The sequence below is a fragment of the Neodiprion lecontei genome, chromosome 5 (genome assembly GCF_021901455.1).
Source record: "Neodiprion lecontei isolate iyNeoLeco1 chromosome 5, iyNeoLeco1.1, whole genome shotgun sequence".
Taxonomy (NCBI): Eukaryota; Metazoa; Arthropoda; class Insecta; order Hymenoptera; family Diprionidae; genus Neodiprion; species Neodiprion lecontei.
In genome coordinates, this window is record NC_060264.1 from 9,654,810 (window position 1) to 9,671,804 (window position 16,995).

Genomic DNA, 16,995 nt, shown 5'->3' on the forward strand with positions numbered 1-16,995 from the left:
CATATAATACGAATCTATAAAGGCGTGGCTTTAACATAATCCATGCCTGCAGCCTGTGGTTAATGAACCACTTCAGCAGTTTAGTAATACACGATTTGGCAGTTAAAGACAATGTCGCGACATAACAACCCTCCTTCGAGTTTTATTCGTAATATATGTATAATGACTTTTATTACAACGTTTCAATGACCGTTCATTTGGAACTAAGTTAAGTCAATCTTACGGTGTTTGGTTTACCGTGGTTAAAACCCATGTTATTGTTCCAGAACAACATTTCAACGTATCCGAAAACATCATTCAAGAGTGATAACCTATAACCCTGATTGAACTGATATTATGTCTCGACTTGTCAAATTATATCTTTTCCTGGACAGTATTGGTTACGTAGTGCCTTATAACCACAATGAGTAAATAAAATATTGAAGAAAAATGACAACTCGAATTTAACAAGTAAACTTTCTAGCAATGCACTTGGGTAACATTCTTTGACTGGTCCCGTGAAGTCCAGTTTTGTAAAGGTCAGGGTTTCTAAAACGTCTGTCCTCACAACTCGTTTATGTACGGTTAAAAGTAGAAGAGTAGCTCTGTCCATCCTGCTCTGGGATCAGATCAGTTATCGAAATTTGATATCTTTCATCCTCCACAATTGTTATAGAATTACCAAACGTTTCTTCCTTACTTTTACCACTTTCGAAGTGAAAATTCCTCTACTCCACCTTGCCGTACTAAATAATATGAGCGACGTGTTATACCAACATGAAGTATAAAATGCAAGCAATGCCATGATAAAAAAAAACCTTCCAAGCTCTCTTTTGCCTCTCTCTCACCCTCCTTAAGTTTATTTCTCTTGATAGAGAGGGGCTTCGAGTACCAGGAGAGCGAAAAAAATCAAGCAAGTAATAGTGTATCGCGTAGTGTGATGCGTATACGCGTAGAAGGAGGTTCACAGTAACAGTATACATGCCTTTGGCGTAGGCAGTGGTTCTAGGCATGAAGCGAACTAGGCATATATGGGCAGCGGCCTCGCGAGTTCGAGCCTCGATCACGGAACACGCGACGAGGCAAGGTATATGTGTTGGTATCATCACAAGTAAATCTACTCCACCACCTACTGTATCATCCGCGTTCTAGGCTTACGTTTGTGTACTATTACACGTATAGTGGATGTGGAAAGAGACCGCCGCCTAGGCTATTTATTTCCGACTTGCCCTCCAAGCGAAGAAGAACCATCAGCCGCCTGACGTCACCAGAAATTAACAATACGTTACAGTGACGCGCTAATACGCATCATTCCTAATTGTTCATTGTATGTATGTCACATAAAAAATACTCAGTCATAGAAATTTTCAGAATCTGCGCATAGTTTGGTAGAAAATTGGTAATCTATTCGTTTCCATGGCGCTATATGAAGAACTCCTGATGGCCAATGGACTTAATTACGATCTCACAAATACAAAATAATGACCTGTTCTTCCTGCCATGGATTGTTGATTCCTATCATCTAAATTAATGACATCATGACTGAAAAGCTGTTTTTCCCCATTCGTAAAACTACGTGAAGATTATCATACTGTTATGGTCTCAACTATCCTCCATTTTTCTCCACGTTATTCCCGATGCCAGGAATTATTGAGTGACGATCAAATCTCTTGCATAATCGTGTAATGGAAGAAAAAGACTTCTCAGAAAAATTTCATCGGGGAAGATGGAGAAAAAAAAAGATCTTGAATGAGAAAACCGGAAGTGGTTTGCACCGCGACACGTTCTGAAGCTTTTACAAGAAAAATAGACCTCAATAATGGTTTGAAATTCTCGTAAGAACGATTCTTCGGAATAGTGAGAGAAGTAAAATGCGTTCCAGAGTTCTTGGAGTACGGGAACTGACGAACCGAATCACTTAGGTATAAGTACAGTCACACTCGGTACTAAACAGTTTAATCACCCTTCATATGTGTATATGCACTTCACTCAGGTTTTTGTCACTGCAGAATGATAAGTAACGAAGACAGTCGATTTTTCGATTTGTTAATTCTCGCACGGTTTTTGATCGACTGAACCTGGCCCCAGCCTTCTCTGCACACATGACTAACGATTTCAATTCCACCATAACACGTACCTATTACTAATTAGGATGCGTGCCTTCTATATGTTCATACAACCACGCACATCCCACAAGTTCCGTAAATTATTGCTCAATATTCTTGCGCGCCTTTACCGTCTATATACTAGGTGTACAGGTTTACCTTGGATTATTTGCACGAAATTGATTACAAGTTACGTAGGTATAATACTTCGTGGCGTATGAGCCCTTCAAATACCAGCTTATAATTCTGATTTGGAAAGAGTTCTTGAGCAAATCAAATTAAACATGTCATTTACTCTGGTATTGCAACCGAAGCTTATTTCGTGCATGTTGTCATACTTGGTATTCATTGAGTCGCTCGAGTATTTAGGAATTTGGATTGACCGAAAATGGCAGAGTAGAAATGAATAGTTATTAGGCCATTCCCGCGGTATGGAAAGAGCGAATACCTCAGCGATCATTTTAGGTTTCACTTATAAGTACGAGTCACGGTCTCTCTGTCACTATTTAGAAAATGAAAACCTACATACCAGCTTATCACTGAATTACGTTGAAGTTTGTGCTGTAAGTCAAATTTTTGATACAGTTAAGCTTGATAAAAGTTAGTTGAGTATGCTTTTAAGTTCTACAACGTCGTTGATAAAAACGATAGTCACTTTAGCACTCTAGGACTCGAAACCCGGTAAACTTCAACCTTTTCAGAGTTTGTTTAATAGTAAGTGATAGTCATCGTATATCCGCGAATTATTAAAGGAAACGCGGTAGCCACAATGGATTCATTAAATCAGGAGGTATGTAATAGATTTGGATTGTGTAAATAGTGTGTCTTACATACACAACTCACACAATATAAATGATAGAAACAGTAGAAATGTTTATTTTCACACGATTGCAAGTAAAAAATTTTTTTCCTCGGTACAAAATTGAACTATTTATTACCTTTGATATTTCTTGTAACGGGAATTAATTTTCACTCGTGAAAAATGGATTTGTTTTTGTGAACGTTATTAAAAAGTAAAAAAAAATGAATTTAGGAGATATTGCTGTGTTCGGTGTTTTTGTTGTGATTTTTAATTATAGAAGACTCAAATTTTAATGTTCATTATAAACTATGTGTGCAACATTTTGTTCTGAGAGAGAAAAAAATACTTTTGTTCAACTGTGTCAGATGTACCTACTAAAAATTGGAATTGAAATGAAAACGAAAGGCATTTCATAAGTATTAAATTTGACCTACACTTCATCACTTTTCAGGATCCTCTTTTTCTGAGTATTAAAAATTTCATCCATTTTTTTATTTAAAGGCCAACAAATGTTGTAGTTTCCTGGGTGTATATCCATAATGCATACAATATGCATGCCAAAAATTTACAAATATATTGTACGATTCAATGAGGAAATTTTTTACTCATTATCAGTGCAAAAATTGCGGCATATAAATGTAGATGTGTGACATAAGAGTATGTATCTATGCAGAATACATGGAAGATTTATTTCCTGTGATATTGTAACACTTCCCTAGCCATATAACAATGAGGGAATATGCGCAAATATCACGATAAGATAAGGAAAAATTGTGAACATTGCACGGCTGTATAATCGCGAAGCGAGTACTATGTTGGCATATGTTGCAACTAGTAGTCAGCCGCGTTGTCGACGATAAAAGAATTTCTACTTAATTCGTCAAACCATCCATGGATTGCAAAATATCGCTTCCACTGATTCCACCTTGAGGCATATTTCGACTTCTCGTATTTACCACCGGTTCACAGGCTTTATGACAGACGACATGTAGAAGTACACCTGCGGAAGTTGATTCTGAAACTGAATTAATATCTATCGTGCTGATTTAGGTTGGTACCGTAAATACAAACTGCTAGCGGCAAGCAGGTAGAGGCTTTATTAGTTTTTATTGCGATACCAACCTAAATCAGTACCGTAGACACTATACTTACGTTTTAAAATCAACCTCCGCGGGTGTACATATATACCGAGAGGTTCTCTTAAAAGGACCGGCTCAAAAATCAAGTCAGAAATTGGAACTCATCTAGTTTACATGCGTAGCCAACTTCGTAAAAATGTTACTAGCACGGTAGGTAGAGTGATCGTGGCGTAGTGGATCGCGACGGCGCCGTGACCAGGCAATTTTTAATACGCGAGAGGTTAGGGTTGATTGTCAGTTGTCAACCGGTCGATTCTAGGGAATTTGTTTTTATCAGGAAAAGTTTACTTCAGACTGCGAGTATGGACGTCAGCCTATCGAAATTCAGCAAGTTGAATCCCGCGCTCTACGAGCAGATCCTTTCAAGAGAACCTCTCGGTATGAGTAACATTGTGTGCCGCATGTATCATCAACTGGGTTGAGTTCGAGGTTGACTTATTTATTTTTATTCTTCTTTGAAGATTTCTTGTTTAAAGCTTACGACTCTTGTTAGATTTTTCTCGTTCGTATTTCAAAATCGACGACAGGAAGTTTCGTATGATGATCATTATTTTTCTTTACTTTTGCAGATTTAAGAGCCAAGGAAACACGACGACTAGAGGAATCCTAAATGAGGGCTTTCGTGGAAGCTTAAATGATATTAGAATCAATAAGAGGCGGAGGGGAGAACTATACGAGTTTTACCTGAAAATATTTCGAAGAGAACGGAGGGAGGCGGTATATGAAAAATAAATTGCAATCTAGACGACGCATCGGAGTAATAAGGCCACTATATTTAGACTTACCTGTCATGTCTGCGGTATGTGGAAAGAAAACGTACTCTGTAAACACCGAATCAAGTCACAATCAAAGTTATCCAGACTGCACCGTTATTTATAGTAGCACTACGATCACGGTTAATATAACGATATTAATTAATACGTCGATCGTCAAGGTGTAAAAAAAAAAATATCAGAATCTTCTTAAACCGCTTGTATTTTCTCAATTTTATGCTAGTTAATGCAATATTGCTTTTATTATAACCGATGGAAAAAAACGAACTCAAAGATATCACTTTGTATAAAGTAGAGGAAGAAACTACAAGAACAAAATGGAACGACGTTCAACTCGCAAGGGAATTTTTAACACTTGTATCAAAGTAAGTCTTATCAGCGTCAGAAATCACGCAGTGGGAAAAATGGGGACCGCCGGATGCAAGCGTTCAAAGCGACATCCGCTTTTTGTTTCATTCCAAGAGTGACTAGTACTCGAACAGAACAGCAGGACCGCCCCACTGGCGAATTATGATTCAGAAAATTGCAATTGAAACTACAAGGTAGAAAATAGATGAATTGTGCAACTACTTTGTGCTTGAATTTGTTATTGTGCAAAATTATATTTCGCATCGAAAGAATTTTCATCCCGCCCAATACGCGAATCGTCGGAATAAGAATCTAAAAATAATTGATCGATGAAACACGATTACCGTTATAGCCGTGAAATTTTTCTCTTTTATAATCTGTTGCTTATTCCTCCGCGACGTTCCCACTCTTTCGTTGCTTGCGAAATGGAGTTACAATTGAAAACACAAATACGAAATATTGAGGGGCGTTTTGCGGAGTTGGTGAAGAAAGCAGTGAGACAACTAAGAGAGGATCTAGATCTCAGAGACGGTTATACCAGACCAGAAAAAGCTCTTACGCGTATAACGTGTGGTTTACGCGGGTTAATATTATAGTGACGTCATCGTGCAGCAGGCGTTCTAATCCTAAATCGAGCATCGAGGGGAAATTCCTCTCTCTGTCGTGAGATACGTACTCGCGATATATTGGCTCTCTGTTGTATCGACGTTTGCCTTGTGGACTTTGGTACTGTGAGCGTTTCTTCTGTATTGTCCGTGTTCTAGCTTACACTGACCTTTTGTTGTGCGTTATTAAAGTGATGCTTCGTGCTCAACGTTCAATTTCTACGATAGATCTACACTGGATCATAAACTAACTGATATAACTCATATCACCTGTGTGACCATGCGAGCTAATTGTATTGTTTGTATCTCGATACTTACTAAATCTTGGTCCACAAATCTTTCGTCACGTGTACGTAACATTTACACGTGGCTGGGTCACTGAATCTCAATGTCCTCTTAGTGATACTTTCGTTAGGAGTGTTTGATTTGAGACGGGGATAACGCCAACTCATGAGCTGTACGCAACTGCCAAACGTCGCTATGTGACTGCGGAGAACCTTGAATAACTGTGTAATACCAGCTGAAGAGATCCTATATCTTAGTCCAATCAAAATAGGTCTGAATGAAAAATATTCAGGGTATGGCTGCATATTTGTGTACAGGGATTCTCAACCCTCAGGAACTCAAATAATTTGACATTTCTTGCGTTTTCCTCAAAAACTACCATGGATACATAAAAAATTACTTGACCATCATGTAGAGCGGGAAATTCTACATCGAATCATGCCCTTACATGTCGGAAACGAAGTCGGATTAACAAATTAAGCAAAAGAAATTATTTCACCGAAATTTCCCAGATACCGTCGATAAGTAGAATTTCTTTTTTCTAAACTTGTTAATCCGACTCCGTTTGCAACATATGAGGTCATAATTCAATGTAGAATTTTCCGCTCTACCCGATGGTCAAGTAAATTTTCATATATCGATAGCAGTTTTTCAGGGGAACGTAAAAACCTAAAATTTTGCGGTTTTCCCGAAACTCCGGCTATGCGATTCAAAAATAACTTCAGATTTGAGTTGCTGAGAGTCGAAAACCCTTATACACAAATATGCAGCCATATCCCGAATATTTTTCATTCAGACCTATTTTGACTGAACTAAATGACCGGTTAAGTCCAATTTGTATTTCGGTCACAAATATTAGCGAAGCTTGACTTTGGGATGGTCGGAGGTCTCGAAAGCGTGTATGCATGTTTCCTAGCGATGGTATGCAATCCGCTCCTACTATCATCACTGATCATTTTCGTAGCGTGGGCTGTAACCAAGGACTGGCAAGACTATCTGCATATCAAGGTATAGCGGTTAGTAAACCGCAGAATTAGATTTATCTTTAATAATGGGAGAGACGATCATATTACTCCCCTTCGGTGCAAATGTGACTGGTTACAAGTATCAAACAGACTACTATACTTCTTCTGTACTCTGACCCACCAAGTTTTAAACATCATCTGAACCCTTGTACCTCCTGTAAACTCTTAGCTGATATAGATCTATCTGTTGGACACTCACACAGACTTACTAGTAGAAAATCTTATACTCATGCGCTTCATATTCCCTTTTCTAGAGCCTCAGCATATCAGAGTTCCCTCGGGATATCTGGTGCACATGCGTGGAATGATCTTCCTAAGGGAATCTCTATCGCATTGTAACCTGAAGAATTCAAACCTAGACTTCTTGCTCACATAAAACAAGTTGAGGCAAAAAAATAATTACTATTCAGATGCAGTAATAAGCAATAATCTAAGTCAGATTGGTTTTACTATCCCGATTCTTATTATCAAAGTAATTTGTTAGCTTTTATCATACGAGGCGTGTAAAATTTAAATTGTCAATGCACTATGACTGTAACCGCTCGATTGCTACTACTTGAAACCCAATTTCTGTGCGTACGGTATGCGTTTATGGTTCTGTTTATATTTGGGTTGGTTCAATTTATGTTAAAGAATTTCCATGTGATTTTCACTACTGTTTTGTATTTTATTTAACTGCACATTGGTCACTTCACTCTTCCATTTTGTACTAGTTGTAATCAATATTTTATGAGATTTGCATGTTCATATGATTCTGAACGTGTAACACTCGTACGTTTCTGTAGGTACTGTGCTGCTTGCAACAAGCGAAGGTGAATAAATTGAAATCTTCTATCTGTCTGCGTATAGTACGAGTATATTTCCGATAGATCGAGGGTTTAATTAGTTGGGATAAAAATTTCTGCGGCTCTGCTGCAGTGATGTGCATCGAGTTCGATCAATTGTATAAATATATTCAAGAACATCAAACACGAACGGTAATTATTCGAAGTCGACGGTGATATCGAGTGTTCACGTTGTCGTCTATTGCTAGGGAGAATTTTATACTATTTAATTTTTCATACTTTGGCTTGTAATGGAAAAGTACAGAAATATTTGGAATTAAGAGAATAAACAAGAAGAAATTATTGTTTCGCAAATTATTTCAATTATTCCAAGCCTTGCAAGTGAATTTAAATGTGGCGCGACGAACGACGGTCTAAATAAAGTCGAAGCCAGTTGACAGCGGTAACAAAAGTGTCAGTAAAGCAAATTTATACCGGCAGTTGGTAAGATAGTTACCGTTCTGTTTATACCTGCTGAATCATCACCGCTCGCGGCGAATAATTACCGTATGTAGGTATATCAGAATTTTTGTGCGATAAAATAATGCCACCAGCACAGGTATGGTAAATAAAAAAAAAAAGAAAGTTCAATCGCTTACTGAAAACATGTGTACTTACATTCGAACAAGATAAAGTGGAAAAAAGAGGGAAGTTTCAACTCGATTCGGAAATTATCGCATGTATAGAACGTCGATAACGCAAGTTTTGCAGATGTTGTAATCGTACCACCAGTTTATTAAAAATTTCAATGTACTAATTAGATACTAACAAGCGACGATTATTGCGTATCAGGTCACGTACGTTATTATAAGACGATAGCTTCTTATAAAATATTTATAAAAACATGTAATTTAAAAATATTATACTTTACACGCATACAACGTGTTTAGTTATTTATTGTCAATGTTGACCCACTGTACTGGTTCTTATGCCGCGTTAATTAATCTGAAAATACCGCGTCATCGAGAGTGGCTATTTATGGACGATATTAAAACTCCGTTTCGTGTAATCCGGTATTTCGCAGAAATATGAGATAGTAAATGTTAACTCGCCAACTTTTTCCACCGAACTCTCGAAGATTCCTTATAATTCACCTTATCCCGATGTGTTGTAATACTTTTGAAAAAAAGTTGCTGCGATTGTTTCAGACTTTCAAAACTAAACGTTTTGGAGATTCATATAAACAGGTGAAACGTTTCCGATAAAAATGTGAAATGTTCACAGCATTTTTATACTATTTGGCGATTGATAGATCCTGATATTTTCCAAGTGTGAAAAATGAAGCAAATGCGCAATTCTAATTGAAATACTTCCTAGCTCACTAGTTTTTGCAGCGATTTTGCAGTTCACAGCGTTCACTAAGATGCAAAACCGTTGACAAAGACTATAGCCTTAGTTCGTTAAATATCGGAACATGGATAAAAAAAATTCATTTAAAAAAACAAACACAGAAAAGTTTGTGGGAATCGTAATTGTATGACCTAATGATAAAGTTCGATTCCGTATAATCTACTTTATGTTTAATTCCACTAAAACATCACAGTACCAACCTGCATTTTCGTCATTATAACTTCAATTCTTTGACCTCGTATATTTGAAAAGTCACAATTTTCATGCATCATATTATCATGGTTATTCACCAGTGATTTAGAGATAAGAAGTGTAAATGGTCTGCCGGCAAGTTTATAGTGTCAAGGTATATGGGGTAGTAAACGAGCACATGGCGAAGGTTCAATTCCAAACAAGAACATTGGAGCTATGGATGATCAGAGTTGGAGTGTTCCCTTGGTCATGACTCCTCGTGAGTCACGTAAAATATGCTTCCTTTCAGTAAAGCGAATACACACGTTTGTCTGTACGTGTCTAGGTATAATTTCGCAACGATAATCGCAACTCTTTCGAAAAATTTATCCTTATAGGGATGCATCGCGTTATGAGCTCATATACTACGTACATACATACAAATATGGAACGGATTAAAATCCATTGTGAAAGGCCGCGGGTTCACAGTATTCAACGCTTTATATACCCCGATGACTTGTGTAACTGCGGGTACTTGAGAAATAATCATCGACGAAACTCGTGATGCTGCAGAAAAATTAAATATTAATCTGGGATCCGACGAAGGATATTGGCTGACCAAAAACTGTGATGCTTTTCATACTATTTATTAAGAGATTATAGAGAGTACATTGAGTGATTATTTGAATTTTATTCAGTAGTCAATTTAAAATGAGCATTCATTGACAGTAATTGGTGTAATATTGTAAAGTTGAAACGTCATGATGGCAACATGATAAAAAAAAAATGTTCGCATGAATTTGTTAAAAATAGTCTCCTAAATAAGATGAGTCGTGGTATAATAAAATCGAACGAACCTACTATATATTTGACAATTTTTAGGTGATTTGAAATGAAGCATCAATAGCTAAGCTTTTGTTTATACTCCTAGTAATTTATAAAATAAAAAATACTCAACAAAAATTACTGATTTTTGGCGAACCATCCTCCTTGAAGGAAAAAAGAAGAAGCAAAAACTATCTTGAAAAAGACAAATTCGAATTCAAGTTTTGACAAATATATCATTCGACTTCGTTTTCGTACAGTTTGAATGCTGCGTGAGGAAGATTCGGAGGTAACGAGACGAGCTGCCAAGAGATTTTCACTGTCAGTCATTAGCCGCACGGTATAGCTTCAAAAGTTGGGCAGTTCAAGAGCAAGTTAATTTTGTGAAGAATGTTAACAAGGATCATTGTCAAGTATAGGCGCAGGTGTGACACGTCTGGTGATTGACTAATTATTTCTCAGGTTCGCAAATTATATCATTGTTCACATTCGAGGTATAGAGAAAAAGAGAGAAAGAGCGGTGAAAATACATCTTTCTAAATATTATAAATAATAAGAAGATTGAAATACGTAAAAAAAATTAATTAATAATGATAGTTCTTTTGATAATTAAATACAAGTTAATCTAGGGTAGCCGCAAATTTTTGGGGAACAAAATTTCATGACATTTACAGGTTTTCCGGAAGGTAAAACGCAATATTTCTCTGACATTTTTCCAGTGCTAGTAAGTTACTAGATCCTAAATCATACATATATAGTAAAATGCCTCAAGCTTTCGGCTAACTTGTTTTCGGTCCGAAACAAAATGCGACTTCTATTCTATACGAATTATGCGACAACGAATCCCATTTTTTCAGATTAGATGCATCGCCATCAGTCATTAGAAGATAACGCGTATAGAATTGAGCTCAAATTTTGTTTTGGACCGAAACAAGTTAGCCGGAAAGTTAAGGCATTTATGCATTTTACTGTACATTCGGTTCAAATTCAATTCGAATTGAAAAAAATTCTTACCTTCGGAGTAATTAAAGACAACGAGGAGGGCTGTAACGGCGATTTGGTTAGAAGCATAAACGCATACCGGACGACGCAATGATATTGATAAAAAAACGACAATGTCGGTAAACGACAGCTGTATAGGACCACCCACTACTATAACGTACAAAAAAGTTAGTTTAAGCTATTTTTTTCCCCTACGAAAAAAGTAAATTTTTCATCTCAAAAAATCATTTCTATTTCCAATTTATGAAAACTGATACTTGCAGTTTATTCCACGAACAGAAAAAAAAAATTCCCTAACAATTCCACGTTTTCCACGATCCCTTTTAAATTCCCTAAGATTTCCAGGTATTCCACGTTTTTTCAGGTGTGTGACCACCCTGAAGTTGGAACTGAAAACGAGACGGTAAATTACGTCGTTATAATAAACGGAACTGTGGTAAATGGTTTTACATTTCCACATGTAGGTCCTGTATAAATTAATACAGTAAAGTCAGCTTACATAATGCGTATTTAATGAAAGCGTGGGTGTCGACAGATTAATTTGCCCATTTCGTGTTGGCGGTATGGAACAATTGGCACCAATTGGACATTAACGCGCGTAAAGTCTGAGGCCTGTTATAAACGAACGATAAAACATCCTTTGCAGCGTAATGCAGTCGCGAGCGCACAATATAGAGAGTGATTATCTAAGGGTCGAATGGTCCGTCGTCTGCTGGAGTGAAATGTCCATGCGCTAGAATGCAAGTTGTTTGTCAGGGCGACCAACCGTCATGAACGTAACCTCTAAAATTTTCACAGTTGTCGCTGGCAGTTGTGCTCAATACCAACAATTTTTAAAAGTTTTGAGGTTATAAACATCGCAGCGACCTGTTATCCGAATTTATGACGGTTGGTCACCCTGACAAACAACTGCTCTCGAATTTTAACGCATGCGCATTATATTGCAGCAGACGACGGACTATTCGGCCGATGGATAATCACTCTGTACAGATTTACTATGTTAAATTGGCATGAGTTGATGACTTATCTACAGAACAGCTGAAAATAAAAACGCATATGTGACGCGTTAAAAAATGTCACTATATCATAATAAGAAGTATCTGTCAGGAAGAAACATTACGAAGATAAGAGTTCCTTAATTTGAAGTTTTTTTTTTTTTTTTTTTTTTTTTCCTTTGCGTTTCGTTGGGCTAAGAGCTTCTCGAATGATCCGGTATTTATACCAGCTTTTCCTCCATAAATATTTCCGTTTCATGTTAAGAACGTTCATTATACTTCGCGTTAATGGTACCTGCACGCCTGCATTATTATCGACTCTGAAGAACTAGAAAAAAAAAAAAAGACCAACGGAAAACGGAAAGAAAAGCACGACTGTAAGTAGGAACGCTGCTTGAACGTGCGGCAACCGATGATTATTATTTCCGGGAAGGGCTTCAAATCAGGGATGCACAAAATCGAAGCATAATTAACGAACTTCATCCAGCTCATATTTTTCACCACAAAAACTGAGTACACCGATTTTCACGCCATCGTAATTATCAAATTTCTTCCAAATTTCTTTGCAAATACAACACGTATAAGTTCAATTTTTGTTTCCGGATTGTATAATTTTTAATTAATTATCATATAATACTGTTTTACAGTCGAGTATAATATAAGTATAAGAAATATATTACCTAATTTTCTTTTTTTTTATTTTGTCCTAAGAATATTTAAATTTTTTACGTGTGTTTCTCGGTATAAAACGAATAGAGTTTGTGCATCCCTGCTATGTTGGCAACGGACGGTTTAAATCAACACACGAGCTATACGTAGTGTGCGCGTAGACTAGGTATTTTATTTAACGTTCGAACGAACACCGAAGTAAATAAAGAAGAATAGAAATAACAAGAAGATGAAGAAGACAAAGGTGGGGGATAAGGAAACAAATGAATTTTACGAACTTAATCAACTCACGACCAAGAATACATTCGTTGAGAAGATATTGCAGCTATCGTTCATCATCTCAATTTCGATGGTTAAATTCAGTTTTCAAGCACCTTAAAAGTTCTAGTTGCTATTCGTTTCCTTCGCCATTTCGTTGGATTGCAGTAATTTCTTGCTTTTGTGCCTGCAGTTCCATTTAATCAGACATATCGTTTGTAAGAAATTTGAAAGAACACCTTGTATAAACGTACATTGTTACAGACTTCTTTTGTATTCTTTAAATCATCTTATGCTTGACTGTAAAACACGTTCGTATTTTTTTCAGTTTTGTCTATCGACCTATGCGATAAGCATATTAATTCAGGGGGGAGAGGCAACTGTGAATTAGAAATAGACTTCTAAGCGAACAACGGTTTCAGAAGAATGCCCGAAAAAGTAAAAATGCATTTCAGAATCACTATTTACAATGAATGTCGAGTGAAGTTAAAATTGTAATTCATAATTCTTATACATCTTCACAAAGATTTCGATACAATTCGACACATTTTCCAAGTCACTGACTATCACACCCTGTGAATTAATTACCTGCTTATTAGTTTCATCGCTGCTCTCGTATGACAAATTATATATTGATGGGTCCAGGTGAACTAAGCACATACCATTTTCAAATATCCAATGTGACGTATAAAAATGTTTCAGCAACCATTCATAGTAAAATGACTTCCACTTCTAATTGTTTTAACGTTTTTTTTTCGGAAATAGCTTGAAAACAGTAAGATGGAAAAATTGGCCCACCCCGGGTCCAAGCTTGAAAATTTTTATATCTGACACAGGATTTTTCAGAATTTTTTCAAATTTGTAATTTAGGTCAGTCGATACAATCGTTTCAAAAAATTGTAGAAAATTCAAATTTAGTGGGAAAAAAAAAACCAAATTGAGTACCTTTCAAAGTAAGAACAATCATAGAAAAAATAGCGCGCCAAATCTAAGAGGTCAAGGTTAAAACCCAGGTCGAATTGGCGTGGAATACCCCATATACATACATACACGTAACTGCAGTCCTGATGCCAGAATTGTACGAGGACGTTAACCCTGCACATTGGATCACGTCATTATAGGTAACAACACGTGTTGTGAATGGTACACAACGTTCCGACAACTATATGTATGGAGAATTCCATGCAAAGCCAAGAAACGTCTGATCCTCGTCATTTCTGATTTTGTTGAAAAAAATTTCTGCCATTTGTCCCAACTCTGGATCAGAAGCCTCAATTGTTTACAGATTTTTTATTCAACTGGTGTATTATTTATAAATATTAAGAGTGATTGCAAATTCTCAAAAGACTCATCACAATTTTCCGAATCTCGTGTAAAATTTACATTCATCTACTTTTTTTGTAATAAATGTAAAACGTAAACGAAAATTTCATGTACAGAAGACGAAATAGGGGATAAACACTTGACGTTCGCAAATTGCGGCAGATGAAAAAAATTAGAACGTTTGGTAAATTGGAACAACAACTTTATGTAACAAAACAATCGAATAATTATAAAATATTCATGTCAAAATAAAAAAATTGTACAATTTAAAAAAAAAAAAGGGAAGAAAAATACGAAGAATTATCATAGTTCGGTCATTTCACATTTACAAGTAAACATATAAAAACGCAAGTAAAATGAAACAACCTTAATCTATATAAACGATTGATATGAAACATTTTAAGAATAGAATGGATAGTAAATTTTAGTTCAAAGACGATTTAAAAAAATTTTGACAAAGAAACCAAAAAAACTCGAGATTTCTCTGAAAGGTTGTTTTTTATTTTCTCTGCAGTCTCTCTTCCTTTTGAGCGACGAATAAAGTAAAACTTTTCATTACTTTTTGTACGGTTATCAATTTATTTATTTTTTTTCTCATCGATAGAAGTTGACGCGTGAAGCATCGGAAGAAGAAAGTTTGTAAGATTGATCGTCAGAAGTTAGATTGACTCTGAGTGATCGTCGCAATGAGGGCTGCGCTACGTATTTCGTAGCTGACTAATTGATCTTCTTTTTCTTCTTCCTCTGCTTCTTCTATTCTCGTTGCAGTGATATACACATACATACAGTGACTATAAATGGTATGTGGAGTGGTCATTTTATATTCACCGAAGCTATTTATCATACGAATTAGCCACGACCTCATCTGGAGAGACTGATCGTCTATTATAATAGATGCGTACCATTATTAATACGCATGATAGAATCGTGACGTAACGTGTAATCTCTGCAGTATTTATTCAGGCAATGTGCAGATATGTACGTGAATGTACTTATACTTTCAGTTCTTTATTCTAACGGTTCTCGAACATTGTGTAATAAAAACAGTTATAACTATTATTAACCAGATAGTTGATTTGAAAAAATGCACACGCAACGATGAACGTATCTTCGAGAAAATTTCAATGCAGATAAAACGACTGTCGGTAAACAATTTTTTTAGATTTTCATTTGTAAAAAATTTCCGACGAATGACGGTGAAGCGTATTGATTGCGAGCGACGAGATTTCAATTTTTCTTTACAACGAAACGAACATGCTTGATAAGTCCCACGGGATAAACGAATGATTTTTCCTTGCTAGTACAATTGTAATAAATGCAGAGTATTATACCTACAAATAAATTTCATTCAAATATTTAACATGTCAGGATTATACTCGAGATTATGTATTGAAATGAAGATATTAACGCGTTATGGCAAACTATGTAAACACGTGTGAATATTGCCGTATAAGTTGAATGGAACCAGTGAAATGAAGAAAATCACATGTTACGTCAGACCATTTTTACCCAACACGCGTCTTTTTCTTCTACGGAATCGGATCTTCACGTCGCAAACTTTACGACGCGTAGTAAATAGATACGTGTATTCCAAAGGCGACAATAATAATGCAGTGTCGTTCATTCAAAACTAGCTCTATTCTCGACCGACGGAGACTCTATTTCCAGGGTCTTTAAACATATCATATTCCTGTCCACGTGTATTCATATATTTTACGAAAGCTGCATTTCCTTGTAGCTTTGAACGTAGTAAAGAAATACGAGTAAACATACTTTTTTTTTTTTTTAAATAAAGACATTTACGTAGACGATATATAATACATGTAGGTAAAATTAAACTTGTCATTTTTATTCTCTTATATACACAAATGTTGGCCGACGGCCAACGGGCTTCTGCTTTAGACTTCCTGAATATCAAATTAGACTATATAACAGTCGTAACTTGTACACAAGGGTGAACATACCGCGGGGTTAATTACCGCAAGCACCGTATTTTATTTTACTGTGTATAAGGATCGATCACTTTTCCTTTTTCTTCAAACTTAACACTCAATCGAATGCCCAAAATTATCATCGGATGTTAAAAATCTTCCTGATCTGTTCGTGACAATTATACGTAGCTATAGTTTCAATGTTACAAACATGGCATTTGATGATTCGAGATTTAGTAGAAATGAACTGAAATTTAGATATTTTTCCATTTAGAAAGTTTTCAAATTTTCTCACGAATCGGGTTCTCTGATATCTGACCGATGAGAATTACGAACCTGACAAGCAGTAAGAGTATCCATTGAAATCATTCTTATGAACCGCAATAATTTAGTTTCGAGGTAAAAGAGACGAGCAGGTGCTTGCGAAATAGCCAAAATCATTGAAATCTTAAAGGATGCTGCTTACTTATCGTTAGTATGACATTCAATCCACATTGTTCATCCACTTCCAAAAACGAAGGAAGCTGGTGGAACGATTTCGGGAGAACAGTTTCAAGATGAACGTTGAAAGTATTTGAAACAAGGA

General features: G+C 36.2%; 1 protein-coding gene across 3 annotated transcripts in view; it reads right to left on the minus strand.

Annotated features, from left to right (window-relative positions):
- LOC107222326 (leupaxin) overlaps positions 1–16,995 on the minus strand; it is a 48,122-nt gene that overhangs the window by 25,807 nt on the left and 5,320 nt on the right. Inside the window, exon 1 of one of the 3 annotated variants that reach the window (XM_046741784.1) lies at positions 4,811–4,832. The exons of the other annotated variants lie outside the window; for them this stretch is intronic. Within the exon in view, the coding sequence (XP_046597740.1) occupies positions 4,811–4,817 (7 nt within the window). The 5' untranslated portion in view covers positions 4,818–4,832. Of the gene's footprint in view, positions 1–4,810; positions 4,833–16,995 lie in introns of those variants that run through there. 3 annotated transcript variants of the gene reach the window in all.